The 23346-nt window shown below is 44.0% G+C and overlaps 1 protein-coding gene across 3 annotated transcripts in view; it reads right to left on the reverse strand.

Moving 5' to 3' along the window:
- The window catches only part of RARB (retinoic acid receptor beta), a 171500-nt gene that overhangs the window by 127704 nt on the left and 20450 nt on the right, over positions 1–23346 (reverse strand). For all 3 annotated transcript variants that reach the window (XM_030330639.1, XM_030330640.1, XM_030330641.1), the window contains exon 2: positions 14284–14432. In XM_030330639.1, the coding sequence (XP_030186499.1) occupies positions 14284–14432 (149 nt within the window). The remainder of the gene's footprint in view (positions 1–14283; positions 14433–23346) is intronic.

Raw genomic sequence — 23346 nt, forward strand, 5'->3', positions numbered from 1 at the left:
GGTTTTACATAAACCCCTTCCTAAGGGCGGGACAGAGTTTGATACTGATGGGGAGACAATTCTTCTTCCAGGGCATGTGAATGTAACCATATGTATGAGACAAGTGCATTGATAGTCACATGGATATAGGGGAAAAAAAAAATAACCAGTGGTGATTCTTGAAGCAGAGAGTGGGAGGTAAAGACTGGTGATATATACCAATATCGCCCGTCCTTTTAGACACACAGGATGATTGCATTTTTCTGTTCCATTGGTATGAGGTAGGGCCATGAAAGTTATTTTACTCGGTACATGATACACAGAAGTGACAGAGCCTCCAACAAAGAAGGGGCCTTCGTGATGGGGCGAAGAGAGGAGGCTGGCGTCCCAGCGGGCTCCAGAATCAAACATTAGTCCACACCACTTGGTGCTCCCAGATGGCTTGAACAAAAAGCAAGTGTTCAGAAGATACCAAGTTTCAAATACCTAAGTCACTTTTTCTCTCCAGTTTAAATTGTTTTGTGTGTCCTTGTAGGAATTCCAGCTTTATTATTTTAAAATAAGTTATTAATAAGGGGCACCTGGGTGGCTCAGTTGGTTGAGCCTCTGACTTGCGTTCGTGTTATGATCTCCTGGTTTGCGAGTTCGAGCCCCACGTCGGGCTCTCTGCTGTCAGCACGGAGCCTGCTTCGGATCCTCTGTCCCCCTCTCTCTGTGCCCCTCCCCTGACCGCACACTTTCTCAAAGCTAAACACCAAAATAAATAAATAAGTTATTCAAATACTGAATACTATAATACTTAAACGTAACTTCTCTTCCATTTCCACTGTTGTTCTGTGGGCATGCCTAGAGTAACTGACAATGTCTTGACATAATACAGAAAAGACTAATTCCTTGGAGGTCACTATTATCTCTCATCCAATACTCTTATTTCTCCTGTGATAGTAGAGAAAAGGAATATACTATTTCTGAGGCCTAGAGCTCATGCGATGGATGAAACAGAATCAAATAATAAAGGAAGACCTGATCCAGACTCACTAATTCAAAAATACTCTTTTATGGTTTATTTTTTTTATGTATTTATTTTACATTTTATTTCTTTTTGACAGACAGAGAGAGACAGAGCACAAGTGGGGGAGGAGCAGAGAGAGACAGAGACACAGAATCCAAAGCAGGCTCCAGGCTCTGAGCTGTCAGCACAGAGCCCGGTGTGGGGCTCGAACTCACAGACTCCGAGATCATGACCTGAGCCGAAGTTGGACGCTTAAGCGACTGGGCCATCCAGGCGCCCCAGTCTTTCATGTTTCTTAAACCACCAGATCCATGATAGCAATCCTGTGCGCCCTCTCACAGCAAACATTCCACACATGGGTATACCAAAACAAATGGCCTCATTAGGAGTTTATGTTTAAAAACAAGTATATTTGGTGGTGGACTCATTTAGGCTTGCTATGCAATTCACAATTTTATGCAGATGCTACCTGCCACAAATATTTACGGAAATAAATACCACATCTGTATGTGTGATGTGTACATGACATTGAAACTGCCGGTCAACAGCTAAGAATTTGCACCAAGTTCGCACTGAAACAGATTTCCCACCTAACTCTCAAAGCGGGAAATAATCACTTAAGACCAAAACACAACTGAATGAGAAACTTTACATTTAATTCCACTTTGGGAAAATAACCAGAATTCGTGGGCTCTATTTCTAATATGTTCTTCCCACAATGTCTGGCACGGGACTGGTAAGTTTCATACTTTTTCTGTCCCAATTCAACACAACAAATACACTGAGAACTATTCAAGCATTTGAGCATAATGTTTCTGATGCAATAATAAACATAATATATCATATATTCACATGGAATGGAGACCATCAAAAATATCTTATGGAGCATGTTGTCTGTAAATTTGCTAACTTAGGGTACCAACCACTCGAAGGAGCATCTAACACAGCAGAGCATGCCTCCGGAAACAAACAAATATCAGAAACACGCCTCCCCACAAACCCTATTACTCCGAAACTAATTATTTATGTTAATGAGGAGTAATATAAATTAGGGCAGTCGCTCTCAAAAGTACTTGTTGGTTAAAAGTATGCTCACGCTCCCAAAGTCCCCAGATAGAGCGTAGCTCATTTACTGTTTGAGTTTGACATATGGACGTGAGATCCAAACTCAAATTCTCATTCCCTTGAGGAGCAGTCAGATGATCCCTGCTGGGTCTGACTGATAAGGATAATTTTCACGATTTGGGGGACTTTCCAGGCCCGTATGAATAGTGGTGTTGTATATTTAGGAGGCTGCTGATTTCCGATTCAAAGGCACAGACTTGCTTGCTCACTCTAGTTTCTCCAAATTTGTGTAGCCATGAAAATGCTTTATGAAACCAAAGCATTCTCCCCCTCACTGGCCTACCTCAGAGTTTTCTACTGCTCATTATGTTAAGGCTCACGGAACCTGGGAAGTACATTTTACATGCTCCGGTTCAAAGCTGCAGCCAGTATAAAGGATGTCTCTTCCCAGACACAGAAAAATTCTCCATAGAAGAACTGAGAGGGTCACTGAAGATTTTGCTTTCCCTGATTGGAATATTTACTTTGCAAATCCACCAATCTCTGTTATAAATGAAGCATTACATGATATCCTGAGAGGGAGGAGGGAGCCCATGTTAAAACCCAAAGACTGCCTCGAGGACACTTGAGAAAAAGTTAAGCAGTTCAGTTCACTCTATGCAACTTTTTGCATTTTGACACCGGTGACTCGGGAGCAGACGCCCTGGCAGACGGGCCACCTTGACTGTACTCACAAGTTCGCCAACAAGCTCTATAAAAACAGTTCTACCTTGTACGCTTCTGTAGCCTGCACTTCGCTGCTCTTGAAATAAAACAAAATCCACCCAAACAAAAATGCCCCAGGCGACAGGGCTGGCCACAGAACTGGTGCCAGAAATCCGGGCAGGACGTTGCTAGCAAAGGAATGTCATCTTTTCAATATGGAACAAGGAACAAGGCTCTAATGGGGCACGCCTGCCAGAACCCCGCTTTTTCCCTCCACCCCAGACAATGCCAGCATTGTACAGGCGGAGAGGCACATGGAGTTTTATTCCCCCCTCTGTAGAGTTTTTTCAGGGATGAGCTCTAGGGGCCACACAACAAAATCTTCTCCATTCTGGCACTGTTTCTCCATACGACACATCTAGTCGCCGCTCCGAAGTGGAAAAATACCGAAGACAGACAAAAACAAAACAAAAGGACCCAGTTCGTATACAGCACAAGAGAGATTCCAACCCCAAGGAAACTATCACGGGAAGAGCAACTCCGTAACAAAGAAACATCTAGGAAGATGTGTGATTTTCATGACGGGAGTGCGATTCTTGGGCTTAAGGACACACAGGTTTGGTACAACAGGAAAACAAAGCAACGGCTTCATCTGGTGCTCCGCAGAAGGGACAGCAACATGTTTCCAAAGCTGGAGGAAGAATTGGCTTTGTAGGTCTTAATGAGAGACATATGTCAGTCTCCAACACTCTGCTTGCCACAGGGATTTTCTGGGGTCATTCTGGCTACGTGTGATTTGTGCCTTGTGGAATCTAAGCCCTGCGAAAGGTCTTGCTCTCCTGGGTAAGCCTTGCCAGTCTCTCAAAATGCCAAAAGAGGACAGATCAAGAATATAGAGATGTTTAGAATCATAAACTTTGAAAACACAGTTTGATAAGATTCAGGAAAATTAAATGCAGAAACGTATCCAAGTTGGTTCCCACGATAACCACTTCGGTAACAGAAGTAGATGATAAGTCAAGAGCATGGACGGCGGAACTTGGTCCCATTAACTCTGAAGTTTTCACATCTGTGAAATGCGGGGGGGAAACCTATGCCACCTACTTCTCCAAAAGGTATGAAGGTCAAATAAAAAGCCTCAGCAGAAACTGTTAGCGCTCCACCAAATTCATTACTTCCTTCCACGACGGCAGGTCTGCACCTGGGCACAGGGCTAGACTACACGTCTTGCAATCGGTTTTGGTCATGGGAGCAGTTCTTGCCGAATGATGCATGCCACTTCAGGCCCTGGCTTTTAAGGAGCAGGCAGGCGACCTCCCCCCATGCTCTCGCTCTCATTCCAGATGATAACTAAAGAGCTAATGGATGCCAAGCTATAATGCTGGGAGGAGCCAGACTTCCTAATCCCTGTACAGAAGAGAGACGATACCAACCAGGAATACATGCCTTGAACTGACATGTGCAAAAGAAAAAATTCTGGACAAGATTTTGCACATTTTGGAGTGTTTCTGGTTTTGTTTTGTACCGCAGCTAAGCTCAGCCTAATTTAATTCCATATGTGAGCGGGCTTTAGAAACTAAGAGGCAGTAACAGTGTAACATATTTTCACCGTTTCTGTGCTCTCACACAGGTCTGCAGGTGGGAAGAGAGGCAACCACACAGAGGGGGAAAGACTAGGGGCTCACAGCCTTGCCCTCATGAAGAGAAATAAAGGGGCTGCGAAAACAGGATGCCCTTGCCAATTTCCTTCTTATTACTTTTTTCCAAGAGTTCACCCAGGAGAAGGAAATATAGAATTGAAAGCTCTCTATTTAACCTCTCTGGTAAAAGGTTTAGAAAGAAAAAAGGCCGTAACACTCATCTCCCGAAAGTAACTAAATCACCACCGATGATGGTACAAATTTGATTTATATGGAAATGATTTTCAGTCATAGTTTATATCACTCTCAGGAAACCCTGAAAATATTCTTTTATTTCTCTGACAAAAATACACTTTTGTTTTTGTTTGGTGTAATGGTAATACATCGTCACCATTCATTTTTAGAAGACGGTCTCTAGAAATTTTGTCAAAGCAACTTCTTTTGCTTCTCATCCCTCATTGGCTTAAAATCAGAAAAAAGAGTGTTGATTTTTGATTAATTTTTTTTAATTGACCAAAACATGAAACGGGCACTTGAGACATCACTGGGAGGTGAGCCATTTTCAAATCAACAGGCTAACTATCAACATTGGGAATTGCTTCTCTAGTATATGACAGTGGTAAAACCTCTACCAAAAATGGCAGACCATTAGTTTGTTTAATAAAAACAGCAAACGAAAGTGTTCCAGATATTTTTAAACAGCAAGCAAAGTAACCATTTCAACAAGCATTTCTGAACTTCTAATGATTAGAAAATGCATAAACCATTTAAAACCACCAAATTAAATCGACTGTTTTCACCAAGCCAACATGAGAAAAAAAAATACAGGGCTGCAAGCTAATTCAAAATTCGCCCTCCACTTCCTGTTTATTCATACACCAGGAAAAAAAAAAAAAAGACTTTTCTGCCTTTTCAACCCAAAATGATTTCTCAATTTAGAATAACATTTATCCAGAAGAAAAAAATGTGTTTTCTCCTTCAGTAGGATCTGTTACTAGGAAAAGCCAGATTGCCATTTCAGCTCTCTTAATGTTTCTAGACACGGAAATAGATTTCTAGATGTTGAGATTTTTATTTACATTAAAGCACTAAGAGCCCACAGTGTTCCTGAGTATATCATTACAGGTACTAGCCCTTAAGAGTCTGCTTGAAGACAGTATGGAAGAGAACGGTTAACTCTGAGGTGGAAAGCAGAAATTACTAAGAAAATGAGCTGCACTTTGGCCATAAAAGGCCTTTTCCTGTTTATAAAATTTATAAGCGTTTTCATTAAGGCATCGTTACAAACCCTATATAATGAGATGCAATTATGATATTAGATAGGACGTATAAAATCATACGTGCGTTACCACAGAATTATACCTGCTTGATTATGTTATTTATTACTGTATCAATTACTGTATAATTACAAGTAATTTGTGATAAAAAAAAAAATCACTCATGCACCGAAGCCCTACTATGTGACGAGCACTGTGCTGGGCGCCGAGACCAGTCCCAGCCCTCCTGGAGCTTATAGTCTGAAAGAAGAAGAGGGTATCAAACCAACGGCTCCATAAATAATAACTTCATTACAGTCCCAGTAACGGCTACAGAGGAGAACAATAACAAATGTAAAAGAGGGGGACCTAACTGGGGGATTCTGGAGAAGACATGATACGTAATGAGTCTTCTGGAGCGTCTTTAATGCCTGGCTGATCCCCAGATGCTTGCACAGGACAAAGCAAAACCAGTGTCGACGGAATGAATATGTTTCCATTTTTCCACCTAATTCTTCACAGGCTATTCCAAGTCCCTTTGCCTTCAACTTTTGCCGTAGACACTCCTCTCCTCTTCCCCACCTGGAAAATGCTAACACATCTGTAAAATCGTCTCTTGTCTACAGCCTTCCCTGAATGTGTCAGAGGGATGTGAGGCCCAACCTCTGTGCTCATCAAGCCCCCTAAGGGTCAAAGAACATGGTACACGCGCTGTTTGTCTATCCACTCAGGCCATAAATATTTACCATGCGCTTATTATTCAACAAGCACCTTTCTACGTACTTTATACACACTGGGATACAACTTTGGGAACAAAATACATAAAACCTTTCCTTTCTGTACCTAAGCCTTGTCGCAGAAAGTGTTTAATAGATGTCTGATTAATGGCAGAATAAGTCAATTCTCCATTATTGGCCGATTTGAATACGAATGGCTCTTTGGGTCTATGAGGGGACCGACTTTGTAGGGTTCGAAAACTTAATGAAATCGATGGCAAGCTTCATAATTCAGTTTTAGCTATTGCCTTTAGCATGTTACGTTGTTCTTGGGGCCCAATGCTGTGGGAGGCCTCTGAACAGAAGCAAAGATCAGTGTGGCAAAGCCAGAAATGTTCTCCAAACAGAGCATACCGCTCGTGTTTATCCATGCCAATTAAAAACAAAAAAACAATGTCGTTTTAAGTGGCCTCAGTCAAATAAAATCACTAAGCACATTTATAGTATTTAATAGAAGTTCTAAAATTAAGTGCAGACATCCATCTTCCTGATTGCAAAACTTTTTGTGACAGAACATATTACTTGCTGTCTGCCAGGAAAAAAACAGCCCAGCGGCCGAACACTGTCGTGGAGATGAGGGCCTCCCTTCTTCAGAGGCAAGGAAAACAAAGGCAGATGAGAAAATGGACAAAATTAGCCCTGAGGGACTGAGGGGGCTAGTGCAGTTTAAACTCTTAAAGGCTGCTTTAAATAGAAGGCTACCAGCGTGACCTTAAGCAAGCATTTCCTCTGTGCCCTTGTGGGGAAGGCTCACCATCATGGCGGCACCCAGGGGCTCCCCATGGGGGCTGGACAGTGGCTCCCAAACGCTAGCTTGTGGATGGGAAGTTTCCACTCATCAAGGGCAAAGCAGAGAACAAGGACACAACACCATCTGGGAGCGTGCCCGAGGGTGGGTCCTGTCTGTTGACCGGCCCTTCTTGGGAAAGCCGGCCTTGTAAGCTCTTCCTTTTTTTGCTTTTTGTTGTAAAAATGCCATTTCTTTTATGAAATGATTGATCCAGTAGGGTTGTTTTTCTTTTTAAGTATTCTCCCACCTGCTTTTAATTTGTTACCCCATGAAACCCCCACTCTAGAACATAACCTACCACCGCTTCCTACCTGCTGTTTCCCTGCAGCTAAAGCAGCGGGGTGCTTTCCAACAGGCCTAAGATTTCAATCCTAGCCTTCAAAAAGACAAGCTGTGTGACCTTAACCAAGTTCCTTTACCTCTCTGAACCTCAGTTTTCTCATCTGTAAAATGGGCATCTTTAAGCCTACTCCCTACAGTGCTCTTGTGAGAATTAAACGAACCAAGAGTATCAAACGCCCCAATGCCTGGTATAGAGAAGGTATTCAACACGCCAGTTTTCTCCTCCCCCTACCCACCCCTCGACTTACAAATACCCACACCGCATAAGCCATCCTAATAAGAAATGAGTACAATAACTCTGTTTTACCTTAATATTTGGTGTAGGGTTGGGTTCATACTTGTGAATTAGAATTTCACAAATTTATTAAGGCCGAGAGAAGGTAACAGATACAGCAAAGAAAGAAGAAATTGCCCTAGATTCAGTTTGGATCTAAACTGCTTTCCCCTGTTACACAGTTGGTTCCTTCCAATCGTAAGATCTCCCCTCACTCCTGAATAAATCAGGTATCCCTCCACTATTGTTTACCAGACCATTCTGTTCCTTTTCTTCCAACTTTGGATTGTTTATCATCTGTTCATCATTTGTGTGAGACAAGAAGTTCCAGGAGGACCGTCTCTCTTGCGTTTACTGTTGTATCTCCAGGGTCTGGCCTACGCCCTGAAACTTAGTTCAATAATTATCTGCTAAAAGATGATGGAATGGTGAATACAGTTGTGAGAAGAGACTTAACACATGAAATCAGGAGTTAATGGAAGACGGTAGGTGCCTGGGTGGCTCAATCGGTTGAGCGTCCAACTCTTGATTTTGGCTCAGGTCACGATCTCAGGGTCGTGGGATTGAACTCTCCATGCTGAGCATGGAGCCTGCATAAGATTCTCTCCCTCTGTCTCTCTCTCTCTCTCTCTGGCACGCTCCCTTGCTCATGGTCATGCTCTCTCAGGGAAAAAAAAAAAAAGACCATATACAGTGAAATTCCAGCTCTAATATACTCCCCCCTTTTGCAAGGTGACTTGGCCACTTTTCCTCTTCAAAGGTGCAGTCTATTTCTCTATCCCTCAGGCTGAGGTTTGACCATGGAACTTGTTTGGCCAATAGGACGTTAGCAAGTGTGATGCAACCAGAAGTTTGCTCACTGGTGCTTGTCCTCTCTTATGATGGGGAACCCATCCACCACCATGTGAACAAATCCAGACTAGGCTAATGGATGAGGAGTGGTAACACAGGAAGAGGATCCAGTCGTTCTGCCAAGGATTCTGTCATGTGAGGCCACCTAGACCACCTGAACCAAGACAAGAAAACCCGCACAGAATTGTGACAAATAATACATGTCTACTGTTCAGCCAACAAGCACGTGGGTTATAAGAAAAGCTTACTAATACAGCAGCTCATAAAATACATCCCATAAACCTCTCCAAAGTAAGATGCTAGGTGTTTCTGGAAGCAGCTCACTTATAAGGAAACTGCTAAGAAGTGGGAGCTGAGTGGGAATGAGGGGTTAGAGTAAAAACAGAGAGAGAGAGAAAGGGAGAAAGAGAGAGAGAGGCGGAGGTCTTGAAGCTCCCATCATGGAGCCCTGGGCAATTGACATGAACTTCTGTTAAACAATATTCCTGAAGGAAGTGGGAAGGAAGCACCACATTCCCGGGCCTACAGTCCACCAGAAACAACTGGCCTGGCACCTTTGGCATGAGTCCTTTGGACCACCAGCCTTTGACTTTTACAAATTGCAAGAAAGAACATATCACCACGTATTTAGCAAAGGTCTAGAAACTAGGTCCAAGGGCCAAATGTGGTCCATTGCTTATTTTTATAAATAAAGTTTGATTGAAACATATCAATGGCCATCCTCTGACGTATTGTCTATGGCTCCTTTCATACTACCGCGACAGAGCTGAGTGGCTGTGACAGAGACCAGACGGCCTTCAAAGCCTAAAATATTTACTATCTGACTCCTTACGGAAACGACTTGCCAACCCCTCTACTGGAATAATCAGGGTAGGTTCTAAGGAGTGGTTGGGTCCTAACCTGAGTCTTGAAAGAGAAAGGCGGTGTTTATTTTTGGTATAAAGAAATGGAGAAAGGCTGAAAGAACATTACAAGAAAGAATACTAAGAGTATAACTGATGCTACATCACTGTGTGAAAGTTATTAAGTTAATGACAACACAAACCATAATTGAGTGTACCGGCCACTTCCCATGGGCCAGATACTGTTTGCTTTATGGTCACTCATTTTATACTCCCAACAATATCATGAACTAGACAGTATTATTATCTCCATTTTTCCCTATGAGAAGAGAGAGACGCAGACAATTAAAGATGCTTGCCCAAGGTCACAAAGCTATCAAGTAGACTAACTAGGATTCAAATACCTAGTTAGTATTTACATTTATAGTATTTATATCAGCCCAGCTGGTATTCTCACTCTCAACTCCATAATCAATATAAAATATGATGAAGGCCAAAATTATGCATAAATTCTAGCTATGAGCAATCAGACGGTTTCTTAAAGGCACATGAAAATCAACTTTATCACTTTACATTGCTTACCCTTTTTGGCCACACCACACGTTCACTTTATGTCCTCTTTGTCCCTTGCAAAAAACCTGTCATTGCTCAGCTGGAAATTCCCTGAACGGGACATCCCTATGGTGCATCTAGCGGTTATGTTGCCATAGTGATGCTGTGTCAACACAGTGGTCACTGGCCATTCCCAGAGGTCGACTGCAACCCATTCATTAAATTCTGAGTCTGAGACTGCCACCTATTCCCTAAGAAGAAAGAAGGTTCTCTTCCCCAAACAAGAGTCAATAAGGTCGTCCTGGTCATGACAGGCTGAAGCCACCGTGGGCATTACTTCTTCCAGACATAAATTCGGTTCTGTTAGGGAGTCCTATTTTAGAGCAGAGGCTCCCAACCCGGAACAGTGATCTTTGATCTCTAGCCAAAAAATGGGCCAGCCCTTATCGGTCGATCAGGGACCCTGGAGTATCTGCTCCTAGCTCCGAATGATAACATGCATGGGGCCCCTTATAAACAACCTAATTAAACATAGGCAGAATTCCAGGACAGAAGTTGTTTCTTGATTCATTACCTTATCATCACATGGGAGAGATTCCTAATAGATAGTCTCTAATACGATTAACTTTTAACAGACTCACAGATATTAAGTTGATAGGCCTCTTTTAGAGGGCATTTTGGCAATTTGTATCAAAAGCCTTAAAAATGTACGCAGCCAATGACCTACAAATTCCAAGCCTACTAATTTATCCTAAAAAAAAAATGATCACAGATATACCTCAAGGCTATACGTTATTATTTATAATAGAAAACTGCAAACACCTTAATTGAACAACAGGGAATTCATTAAAGACATTACGATACAGCCATAAATTACCACATTAATGTTATAACCGTAAACACTAGGCAGTTGTTTAAATTTTGGCCATGAAAGACTATTAAATTTAAAAAGCAGATTAAAGCCAGCATACAACATAAAATTCTATTTTTATAAAAAACAAAACAACACACACATACTCATAAAAACATAGACTTAACACAGGTTTTCTCCCAGGGTAGACCTATGGTGCTTTAAATTTTCCATTTTTTGTATACAATGAACTTTAGTTTAGTGGCTTTTAAAAATGATGACTGTTATCTTTAATTTTGTCTTAATCGTTATTTCTTCTCCTTTGGCTGTACACTATACTTTCGACTTACGCTTTTCAGTTCGGTGAATTTTAGCACGACATTCGTTGTCCCAGGGAGCCAAAACACAATCTTTCTTTCTTTCTTTTTTTTTTTTTTTTAATTTTTTTTTCACGTTTATTTACTTTTGAGACAGAGCATGAACGGGGGAGGGTCAGAGAGAGGGAGACACAGAATCTGAAACAGGCTCCAGGCTCTGAGCCATCAGCACAGAGCCCGATGCGGGGCTCGAACTCACAGACCGTGAGATCATGAGCTGATCCGAAGTCAGGCACTTAACCGACTGAGCCACCCAGGCGCCCCAAAACACAGTCTTTCTCGACAACCTAGGGGAAAGGCAGCCCGCGTTTTCAGAGCTCGACAAAACCCACCAGGCAAATCCCCTCAAATTCAACGAGTGGCTGCCCAGCCTTCTTGGGCTTTCACTCTGTGAAAAAGCTGTGCCATAACAGCCCTCTCAACAGCGGAACCAAACTTATCAAAAGTTGCCTGCGCTGGTCCGGGGTTTAGTTTTTGTTGGGGTTTTTCCTAAAAAGAGTCAGAATCCAAAATTACGACAAGAGGTTGGGGAATTAGCTGACTAAGAGCTGATGAAAACAGGGTGTACCGTGCGGATTGTGAAAGAGTTTAATGTGTAGGGCCTGAAATCTGCTGGGGAAGACAGACGCTGGATCATTTCTTTTCCCAGGACATAATGGGAGCAGGTAAGCTGGGTTACAACATACCGCATTCAGATTTCTGGACAGGACATGACTTAACATTTTTTTTTTTAAATAAAGGAGTGCCTTCTAACTTTCAAACGGTCGTTAGGAAAGGGTTTATTTACGTATTGCCAAACCAGCGGACAGAGTGAACTGGTGTTCTGCCACAGATGTCCCAAATCTCAGGACAAGGCGAAGCGGGGTCAGCTAGCAACCAACAATAAAAGTGACCACTGGACGCGCAAACGTTTCGCTTTTCACCCAGCTGCCAACTGGCTGCTGTGTGAACTTGCCTGACCACCTTATCCGAAGCTACTGGAGGAAAGGACATGCCTTTAAAGCAACCAACACAATGCCAGAGGTAGAGAGATGTTCCTAGGTTTTCCGTGGATTCCCCCCAACTAGCCTCACTCAGTAAAATGATACATGTTTTTTCAAAGGACTTGAAAAGAAGGGAAACCTCACATAATTTCTTTCAGGGGCTGAGTGACATTTATGTGTTTGTTCAACCGAGATCTTTAAGCACCCACTATATGCCACACTGTGTGTGAGCTACTGTGCAGGCAAGCTAGGGCCCCAATCCACTTTGTGTCACAGACAATAGGCATTCGGGGCGCTAGACTGCATGCAAACCTGACTCCATTTCTCCTTACCCTGTATTCCTGCCTCTAATAATGAGACTTTCCAGCTCCTTGCCTTAGAAAGTTGAGTTTACATTGGGCACCTGGGTGGCTCAGTCGGTTAAGTGTCTGACTTCAGCTCAGGTCATGATCTCCCAGTCCACGAGTTGGAGCCCCAAGTTGGGCTCTGTGCTGACGGCTCGGAGCCTGAAGCCTGCTTTCGATTCTGTCTCTCTCTCTCTCTCTCTCTCTCTCTCTCTCTCTCTCTGCCCCTCCCCCGCTCATGCTCTCTGTCTCTCAAAAATGAGTAAATGCTAAAAAAGAAAGAAAGCTGAGTTTATGTTCCTACCAGCTGAGCATCACTGGCCTTATGACTTACTTTGACCAACAGAATGTGTCACAAGTGACAGCATGTCACATCTGAGCCTAGGCCTCTGGAGACCTTGAGTGTCCTTCCAGAATCCTGCCTGTGCAAATAAGCCAGTACTAGCCCTACAGGCATGAGAGACCACATGGGGGAAAGACCAAAGTTCCCAGCCAACAGGAGCCTTCGGCAACCCCCAGAAGAACGGCCAACTGGCGAACCTGCAGCTGACCAGGAACGCACAGTGGAGCGTAGCTGGGAGCAGATGAACCACCCAGAGGAACCTGGACTGCAGGGCTGACCTACAGAACCATAAGCCAAACAAAAGCTTGTTGTTTTAAGCCATTCATTCAGCTATAGGATGGTTTGTTACACGACAGGGCCTACCCAGTACAAACAGAAATAATAACTAACTCTGACAAGCCAAATACAAAATGCCACCGAGCACCCGATGGGAGCACCTGTAATATTATTCCAACGTGTTTATAATTACAACGTATCATCCAACGTAGACATATAAAGAACGGATCTGACCAACCATCCTAGAGAACATAAAGAAGCTGTATATCGGGGGAAGGGCCAGCTCGAGACAGCCATAGCTCCTTTGAAAAATGGCCTGTGGATGAGTTGGATTTGCCTATGAAGTCATTCTTTGTTTCTTTTCTCTCTCTCTCTCTCAAAAAAAAATAAGCTCTTTCATTCAATTAAGACTGTTAGACTCCATAGCGATTGTCTAACTTGATTCAAAGCAGCCATATCCTCTCTGACACATGTTCAGCCTCCCCTACTCGGTAGGCTGGAATTTTAAATCCAGCTCTCCTGAATTTATGACACACACACAGTAGCAAGTCCCTACAGGCTGAAAATCAAACTGTAATTCAAAGGCCACAGGGCTGAGGAAACAGCCAGAAGATAAATCCCAATTTCTAACCTTGGATTCTCAGCAAGTTGATTTAGTGGACTGTCAGTCATATTTAAAAATAAAATAAAACTACAAAGACAGCAGACGGCATGTTCTAAAGAGAAACGGGGTGATGCTTTTCTGGACTCCTTCAAAAAGCTCTTGTTACCTGAAAAGACCTGTTATGTTATTTTAAGGGCCCTAGAACATTTGGCCCCAGTCAGTCATTTGCAGGAGTTTCTGAATTTTCAACTCATGAGACAGAAGGAAGGAATGAAACCATCAAATAAACACAGCGCGCCACAGTGGGGGTGACATTGCCCAGGGCAAAGCAGCCTGTTTCTGGAGCCGAGCAGGTCACGCCCCCACCCCGAGCACGTGGAGAGTGAGCGCACACTGGGCGCAGAGGCCTGTGGGTACTCACCTTGCAGCCCTCGCAGGCGCTGACCCCATAGTGGTACCCGGATGATTTGTCCTGGCAGACGAAGCAGGGTTTGTACACACGAGGGGGAGGAAGCGGAGACGGAGGGCTGGGGACCAGTTCCTCGGAGCTCGTGCTTTGCGTTTCAATCGCTGTGGTGCAGAGGGGGTGGGAGGGTGGGGGGTGGGGAGAAAAAAAGATAATCTGTCAGTTCATTCCTTTCTCACCAGTGAACTCCCCGGCCGCGGCCCCAAGTTCAGCAACAACCCGAGCAAGGATAGGCCCACAAGAACACCTGTCACCGTGGGCACAGCAGTGGGACAGGGACACGGAGCTGGGCGGTTCACAGGGAGAGCCCACAGGCCTCTCTCATTTGCAGCGCAGCACAGCACTGTGCGGGAGAGGATTTTATCACCAGGCCACCCTCCAGAGGACCAGGAACTCAGAGCGGCGCAGTCATTTGTCCCGGATCAACGGCGCGGCGCTAGAGCCAAGACCCAAAGTCAGATTTTCACACTGCAGACCCGAAGCTCTTTCTTTCAGCTCTTCTGCTGCCCCTCGCTTCCGATTTACGGAGAGTCTCTGCAATGACTTGTTTGACCCTGTTGCTCACTTAATTAATCAAAAGTAAATTTCCTAAGACAAACGAAGAAAATGCCAGAAGCAGCTACTGGGCAAGCATATGGGGAGGGCCTGCAGGGTGCAGCCTTAAGGAATCTTCATTAATCACAATATGGGTGGGGTGCCCCGGTGGCTTAGTCGGGTTGAGGGTCCCACTCGGGCTCAGGTCATGATCTCACCGTCTGTGAGTTCGGGCCCCACATGGGGCTCTGGGCTGACAGCTCAGAGTCTGGAGCCTGCTTCTGATTTTGTGTCTCCCTCTCTCTCTGCCCCTCCCCTGCCCACGCTCTGTCTCTTAAAAATAAATAAAGATTAAAAAAAAAAAAAAACCATTGGTAAGACCTTTGTTACTCCAAGACTAGTCCTTGGACCAGCAGCATCAGCATCACCTTCTAGTCAGCATCACCATCTACTAAGATCATCAGCATCTTATTAGAAAACATACCATCAGGCCCCAGCTCAAGCCTATGGAAGCAGAATCCGCATTTTAACAAAACCCTCAGATTGCGGAACATGCAATTTATGTTTGAGAAGCAGTGGGTTATCCTAATGACAGGAGAGTCATAGATTTTAAAATACACGGGGTGCTTGGCTGGCTCAGTCCTTAAGCATCTGACTTCAGCTCAGGTCATGATCTCACAGTCTGTGATTTCAAGCCCCGTATCGGGTGAGCACGAGTCCCGCTTCAGGTGAGCGTGAGCCCTGCTTTGGGTAAGAACACAAGCCCCACTTTGGGTCAAACACGAGCCCCGGGTGAACCCCACTTCTCTCTCTCTCTTCCTCTCTCTGCCCCTCATTCACTTGTGCTCTCTCTCAAAAACAAAAACAAACAAAAAACCACAATTCCCCATCTCATTTTCTAACCACCCAAATTCCATGGTTAATAGGAATTCACCGAATTTAAGATCCGAGGGTTCTCCCATCCCTTGTCTCCAGATGCATGTTCAAAGCCAAAGCAAGACCTGGCTCATTTCCTATCACAGGCAAAAGTGCTCATGAAGTATGGTGGGAATGAGGAAGGGAGTGACTCACCCAAAGTCATCGAATAATGTTCCAGAATCTTCCAATCTCCAAATTACTTGAGAATATACAGTAGATTCCCCAGAGAGTAAGATTTCCAGTTGCTCCACTACCCACAATCTTCCAGACGAGATATTCTACCAACGTTATTGTCTTACAGCTAAGCCTTCAGGAAGTTGGGGCAACTCTACCCCTTCACACACTGTGAATCCACCCTCGTATCTTATAATCCTGCTACCACACCACCATCATCTCTCACCTTAGCTACTCAAGGGTCTCGCTGTCCCCTACGCTTCTACCCGAGGATCCCTTCCTCAAATGCGCAGTCGGATAACTGTTCAAAAAGTTAAAATCAATCCCTTTCCCTTACTTGTCGAGAACCCTCCAAGAGTCACCAGTTAGATCAAAGCCAATCTCATTACTGTGTTCCACAAGGCTCTTCACGATACAGCCCCTTAGCAACAACATCACTGAACTCAATCGTTCTCATTTATCGACTTCTAAACACCTGCCTTCTATTCCATCTCTTGAAGAGGCCAAGCTCTCCGACCAACTTAAGGCTACTGCCCTTAAACCATTTCCCCTAATCGGAGAGCTCTTCGAGCAAATGTCACCTCCTCAGAGATGGCTTTTCTACAGAAAGCCCCTTCCCACTCCTGATCGCTACATCCCATTATTTTATTTTCTGTAAAACTCTAACTAGTACTCAAATTTAGAAAGTTTGTGTACAACTTTATATTCTATCTCTGCTTCCTTCCAACTATGGGTTTCATGACGCCAACCTACCTACGTGCAGCATTTACAGCTGTGTTCCAGGCCTAGCGGTCCTGGCACACAGTAGGTAGGCAATCGATAAATGTTTGTTGAATTAATACATGAACTTGTCCCCTTTTCTTTTTTTCTTTATTCTAAGCACTAAGAGCCCCTCTAGGTTGTTAGGTAACCCGATTACAAATCAAATAGCTTTTATATACTCATTTGCTTCCTCAAAAAAAATTAATTATCCTTTTGGAGTAGAATCAACTATAATTATAGTATTTTCATAATTCAGAAGTTTCTTGGAATGAATTCATTAGAGTAACGCAGGTCTAGTAGATAAATCTATATCACAGTCTCTACCGGTTAGAAGCAAGGTATCTGGGACAAAGACGGCTCTTACTCTGGGCAGCTTGGCATTATTGTGACAAGTGTTCTGCAGAAAGGCTGGCATCTGAGATGTCACTAAAGCTTATCAGATCAGCTCTCAAGCTGTAAATGCAAAAGCAGGCCTCACACTAAGCTAATCAGCTTCACTGAAAGCAAATGAGAAATAATGACATCAACAAGAAAACAGTACTTGTTCAAAGTACAGAATAATATACTGCTCTGTGTTAACAATCTAAGAAAACAAACATGCAGAGCATCTCCCCCAAACCATCTCCTTAGAGAAAGGTGCTGTCATCATCTTAGCATATATCCTTCCAGACCACTTTTCTATGCATATAAATGATTTTGGTTCGTTTGCTTGTTTACTAAAGTGGACTTCTACTGTAGATTCTGTTTGGGACTCTAACTTACTGTGTCATGGGTTTATTTCCTCGTCCATAAATATTTTTCCTGCAAAACATTCCATTATGATGAACCTCTTTGTAGCTAATCTCAGCACATGCCTGTGGCAGATCAATTCTCAGAAGTGGAATTACCAGCTCAAAAGGTATGGTTGTTTCACAATATTTTGTTAGTTTTTAATTCACGTTGACAAACTGACTTCAAGAAAGGCTGTGTCACTCCTAATACATCAACGTGAGCGAGTCCTTCCCTAAATGCCTCCCCAAACTCCCAGATTTTATTTGTATGGCTTCACCTCCACCCGACTGCTTCAACAACGCTGACAGAGCTGTGTCGTCACCACCGTGATCAAGCCTGCACTGTGCTCTCCCCAGAAGCAATGTGTGGTGTGTGTATTTGTGTGTGTTTCCACGTTCTACTCGCTCGTGTAGAACAGCTAATCTGGCTTGTCTAGGAAAGTTGTAAATAGAATTCTGTTAGGGCTGGATTCAGCTGTCAGAGTTATGCCCTGAATTTCAAAAGTGGGTGGTAATTTCCATAAATATGTCACTTTAAATACATGTCCTAAAGGGAATCCAGCATTTCACCCTCCCAAAGAGAGGAAAGAGAAGTTGGGCAATTTAATACCCAAAAAACTCAGGGCAAAGCACACTTTTGAAAAGGGGAGAGACCTCACCAACCCCAAAACATTTCACAAAGTTTGGTAAAAGTCTTCTTCTACAGATCAGAATCACTTATAATAAATGAATGAATTCAGCACGTTTTTCCTGAACAGTTGCCGTGAAAGGAAATGTTCCATTGTAAGCAATCAATAGTGATGGCTCTACACTTTTATTAAGGCTATGGTGATTTCACCAGTAATGTCCCTTAGCCTTGATGGTTCGGCCTAATGGAAAGTAAACCAACAATGAGAATACAATACAGCGGTTCTCAAAGCTAGCTGTACATCAGAACTACCTAGGGTGCTTTTAAACATTCTAATGTCCAGATTGCATCCCAAAACTAATATGCCAGAACATCTGGGAACGGGAGCTAGGTACCAGTGTTTAACAAAGAAATCCTGGGGCACAGGGATAGCTCAGTTAAGCTTCTGACCGTGGCTCAGGTCATGATCTGACCAGGCTTGCGAGTTCAAGTCTCCCATTGGGCTATTTTAAGCAGAACCCACTTGGGATCTTCTGCCCCCCCCCCCCCGCCCCTCCTCCACTCGTTTTCTCTCTCTCTCTCTCTCTCACAAAATAAATAAACTTAAAAAAAAAAAAATCCCAGGTGAGTCCAAATTGTGGCGGTTCTAGTACAATGACAAAGAGAGCTAACAGCCCTACTGAGCCCAGTGAAATCAAAGAAGGCCTCCCAGAGGAGGTGACCAGGCTGTGTTTTGAAGCACGAATTAATTCTTTCTGTTGTGGTTTGTAATTTGTAATTTAAAAATGCCGAAAATGAATCCCACACAAACATAAATAGGAAAGACTCATACATGCCAAGAAATAATCATCTTCAGAAAAAAAACGGTCCCACCAGTGGCAAAGAATTCAATGTCGGTGCTATAGATATTCAAATACCCCCTCCAAGTTGATAATCTATGGTCCTGTATTTCCTTTGTGTGGCCTATACCACAGAGAACAATGCAAAGCAAAACAGAAAAGCAAATCTCGGTGGTATGGTTGAATGCCAAAGCTAGCCTTAAGCAAACACGTCAAGACAAGTTCTAGAATTACAACCAGGATATGGCATCAATATAAAAGCAGATTTGTGCTTCAATGCAACCTCTAGACTTTTCAGTAAAAATATACTTTGGCAAAGTTTATTAGTGCTCCTCCTCCCCTTTTGTCCTCCCCTCCGACCACCACCAGTAAAGACAGTGGGAGACAAGGGAGGGGGACAGCCCGGGGCTCCCCTCTCGCTAGCCATTGTTGGTATTTAAGAGAGCTACACAGTGCTTGGCCATTGATCTGTTCACTGTCATCCTGCTTAAATCAATAATCTATTAGTCCCTTTGAATTAGAGTTAGATTCATCAAATGCCCTTGAGAGGTCTCAAACATTTTGTTCCTTATTCCAGGCAAGCACAATCAGTCTATGGAATGATAAAATTTTTGCTCGAAAACTCTGCAGGCTCAGCAGACAATGTGTCCTGTATTAGCTCATTCAGCGATCTCGGGCAGGCCAAAAAAGCAGTTTTTAGACTTCCCAGGGGGACAAGAGGCCTGTGTCATTCAATAAAACAACTGCACTCCAGCCATCCTGATGTGATTTCAGTTTGGGGAAGCAGTCTTTGAGGAATAATTTGGATCTGCTTTTTGCCTCCTGCTTTTATTTATTTCCTTGCTTACTTATTGACTTATTCAGTTCTGTCTGGTGACTGCATCCCCAGTAAGCAGCAGCCTCCAACGTGGCATCCGAACCGCTGACCAGATGGGCTGCCTTGCTTCGTCAGGGAATGGCCAAGACAGAAGAACTTCTGCCGCTCGGGCGAGATGGATGCTTGGTTCCGCGGGTCCCTGCCCAGAGCAGAGTCAGCACCAGGGGTGCCCTGGGCTGCACACGTGCCAAAGGAGACAGTGAGGCCAACCGAACCTGCACTGGCAGAAGCTTCTAGCCCGCGTTTGAAACCTTTCCATCCCTGCAACACAGAGATGGCTGTCACTAGGGAAACGAAGCTAGAATCGCCTTTCCTTCTAGAAAAATTCATTACAGGTCTTGTTTGCCTTTAAATTAATGCTCCTCAAAGGGTGGTCCAGATCAGCAACCAGCCACAGAATTCCTGAGGGTAAGAGGGAGGGCAAGGGGGGGGTGGGGGGAAGAGAAGGCACTGGCTTGAAATCAGTGACTTTCCGACTATCTGAGGTAGAGGAGGACCCATTCTAACTCCCCACCCCAGTCCCTCACAGCGTGATAAACTTCACTGAAAACAAATCCCTAGGAAAAGAACGTACAAACAAAACATTAATTTTCAGAAAAAAAAAAAAAAAAAAAGGCATCGGAAAGGAGATGCCTGAAACACAAGCTACGACTTAAGGGAAAAAGAAAGATGTACTAGACATAAAATTAACTCTGTCAAATTGCTGTGAGAGTTTCTAAGCACTTGCTCTCAGTTCCCGCCCTTGTCTCACCACGGACTGGCAGCGGGCAGTTTAGGAACTGGCACCGGTCCGCAGACAGCGCTTCGAGAAGCCCTACTCTGTGAAGGGCTTCAAATCCAGAGGTCTGCAGACAAAACAAAAACAAACTAGAGGGAATCTCCACAGACCGAGATGGTGTGAAAGCAGAACGCCAGTGCTCCCAAGCGACACAGCTTTTTTCAACGCCGCACAACTCTGGGGGGTTAAGTCGTTCCCCAAATAAAAGAACACCGAAGAAAGAATTAATGCTGTTGCCTGTTTAAGAGGCCTTGGCACTTGCGTACTTAACTCACCTGAGAAAACACAGTATAAATGCCCTTGTTGTTACAACACACCTGAGTGTCATTTAAACACACACAAAGTCTCCAACAATAGCTCCCTTCACGATTCCTAACATGCTTGGCATTTTTCTAAAGGTTAGATTAAGTAGCAGATAACATTTTTAAGAGAGAGCACTGTATACTATTTTTTTTTCTTTGTAAGAACTAATTTAGTGCTGCCTAAACCATGTTGACAGATTTCAGGATTTTATGTTGGGCCTGATTAGCGGCAGGCAGGCATCAAACATTATGAAAGCCCTGCCTTTTTACTAGAACCTTCGGTGATTAAGACAGTATTTTAATGCACTCTCTGGGCAGCTGAGCCTTAAAAGAAAAAGGAGTTGTAAAGTAAAAGGCATTTCCTGCATGGCCCCAGGGGAATTTTGAGCCCAGCGCTCCGGGACCCGGTGGGAGGGAATAATTTCAGCTAATTAAGGGAGAATAGCAAAGTGTTGCATTTGGTCAAAACATTCAGTGGGGCTTCATTTTTGTTGGCACCAAAGAGAGCCGGTCTGGATTTTTTCCCCCTTTTTCTGTGGACACACTGCAGGACTGCAAGGCCCACAGCTCACATACATTAGGGAGAAAGTCAAAGGAAACGCCAAAGTTCAACTAAAGTACAAGTAATTAGAACCAGATTCTCCTTTTGCCTGTGTGTGCGCATGCGCGTGCGAGCGCGGGTGTAGACGTTTTATTAAAATGAAATTTACATGGCTCGAAACGTTAGCGTGCAAGAGGAAAAAAAAAAAACCCGTACAAACTGTCGCTCATTTAATTTTCCTGTCGCCTCTTCGTTGGGGCGGGAGGTGGGGGAGGAATTGGGAGGATCAGCTCTTTTAATCACCTTTCAGGAGAAGCGGTTTGTTTCCACACGCACGGCATTTGCAAATCTGTGAATCACATTGTGAAATTAGGTAATTGCCAAACAAGAAAAACTTTGCTTTGAAATGGTCTCGCCTCACTCGGCTGCTGGCTTTGTTGTTACTAAGCAGCTCCAAGATTAGTCCAGGGTTTGGGGCAGGCAAAGGAGGGAGGGGGTGGGGAGAGAAGGAAAACATCAACGCGGGGCTTTGGCAGTCTTGACTCAGTAACCTGCCCGTGACCCTGAAGGAGTGTGTGTTTGCCCGGGTCACCCGGGATCCTGGCCGAGGGCTGGAGCTGGGTTATGAGAATCCCTGCTATTCTGACCACACATGCAACAGGTGCCGAACACAAGCAGGGGACAACAACAGGGGCTGGGGCCTGGGAGGAAGACTTTGATTTCGGAGTCCTTAAAAGAAAGCCATGCTTTTCAAAGTTTGATCCCCGGACCAGCAGTATCACCATCACCTGGGAATTCGTTAAAATGTAGACTCTCAGCGCCACCCCAGATACGCCTGCTGCATGGAAACAGGCATCGTAACCACCCCCGTCCCACTCCAGATAATTCCTAACCTAAGCACGTTAGTAACATTCGAGACACCACGGCATAAAAATGTCTTGTTACCGCCCTAACCTCACGAGAATCCCAAACATTTTGCTGAGTCCATTTGGCATGGGAACTCTGTCAGCTTCCCCTTTGCCCAGGTCCTTACTAAATACTCCACCTTGTGAAGTACTTAATGCACTGAGAACTTCAGGCTGCGTGTGTGTTTATGCTCACCAGAAGCCAGAAGCCTTCGCTCTCTCCCACGGAATTCTGGCCGTGGCTTTTAGTTGGCAGCGGGTTCAAAGTTGCACAGGAAGAGCCTGAACTAATAGTATCTGCTATTTACTGAGCACTTACTAGGTGCCAGGGGCTGTGCTAGTTGTTTAACGTGTCTTAACTCGTCTAACTCCTCCCCAAAAGCACGGGGAGGGGAGGGACCAGGAACTCTGCACTTTAGAATTAGGAATTTAAAAGCACAACACCGCTCTCAGCCTTTGCGAAAGAGACTGAAATGGCTTAATACACATCACTATTATTTCACTAAAACCCACAGCCTTTCTACCTTCTCATTTTCCATCTCCCTCATTTATTTTCTTTGCTAGAAACATCACTGGGTATGGTCTGCTCAGGGCTATTTACTCAAATTTGAGAACTGCAGGATTATGTACCTCCCTTTCTTTTAATTCATGGTTATAATTTTCCAAACACTGATTTGATTCCAGACATGGTTAAATGTGACGAGATAGTTTGGGCTTTAAAAAGAGAGAGAGAGAGGCTCAGAATCCACTAATCACTCCGCATTACAGCTACACCTGCCTGGGCTCACGGCCAGCAGAAATTATTCCTGGGACTGACTTTTACCATGGGAAGTGCTGTCATATTTTCATAAGGGACCATGACACGTTCAACACCTACATTTCATTTTTATAATACGCTTTCTTGCTTCAAAGAACATAGCCGAAAATTATCTCATAGGTTGTTTTGGGTGACGTTTTTAACAGATGATGCTTTCTATCACTATTTTCTAG

The sequence above is a fragment of the Lynx canadensis genome, chromosome C2 (genome assembly GCF_007474595.2).
Source record: "Lynx canadensis isolate LIC74 chromosome C2, mLynCan4.pri.v2, whole genome shotgun sequence".
Lineage (NCBI taxonomy): Eukaryota > Metazoa > Chordata > Mammalia > Carnivora > Felidae > Lynx > Lynx canadensis.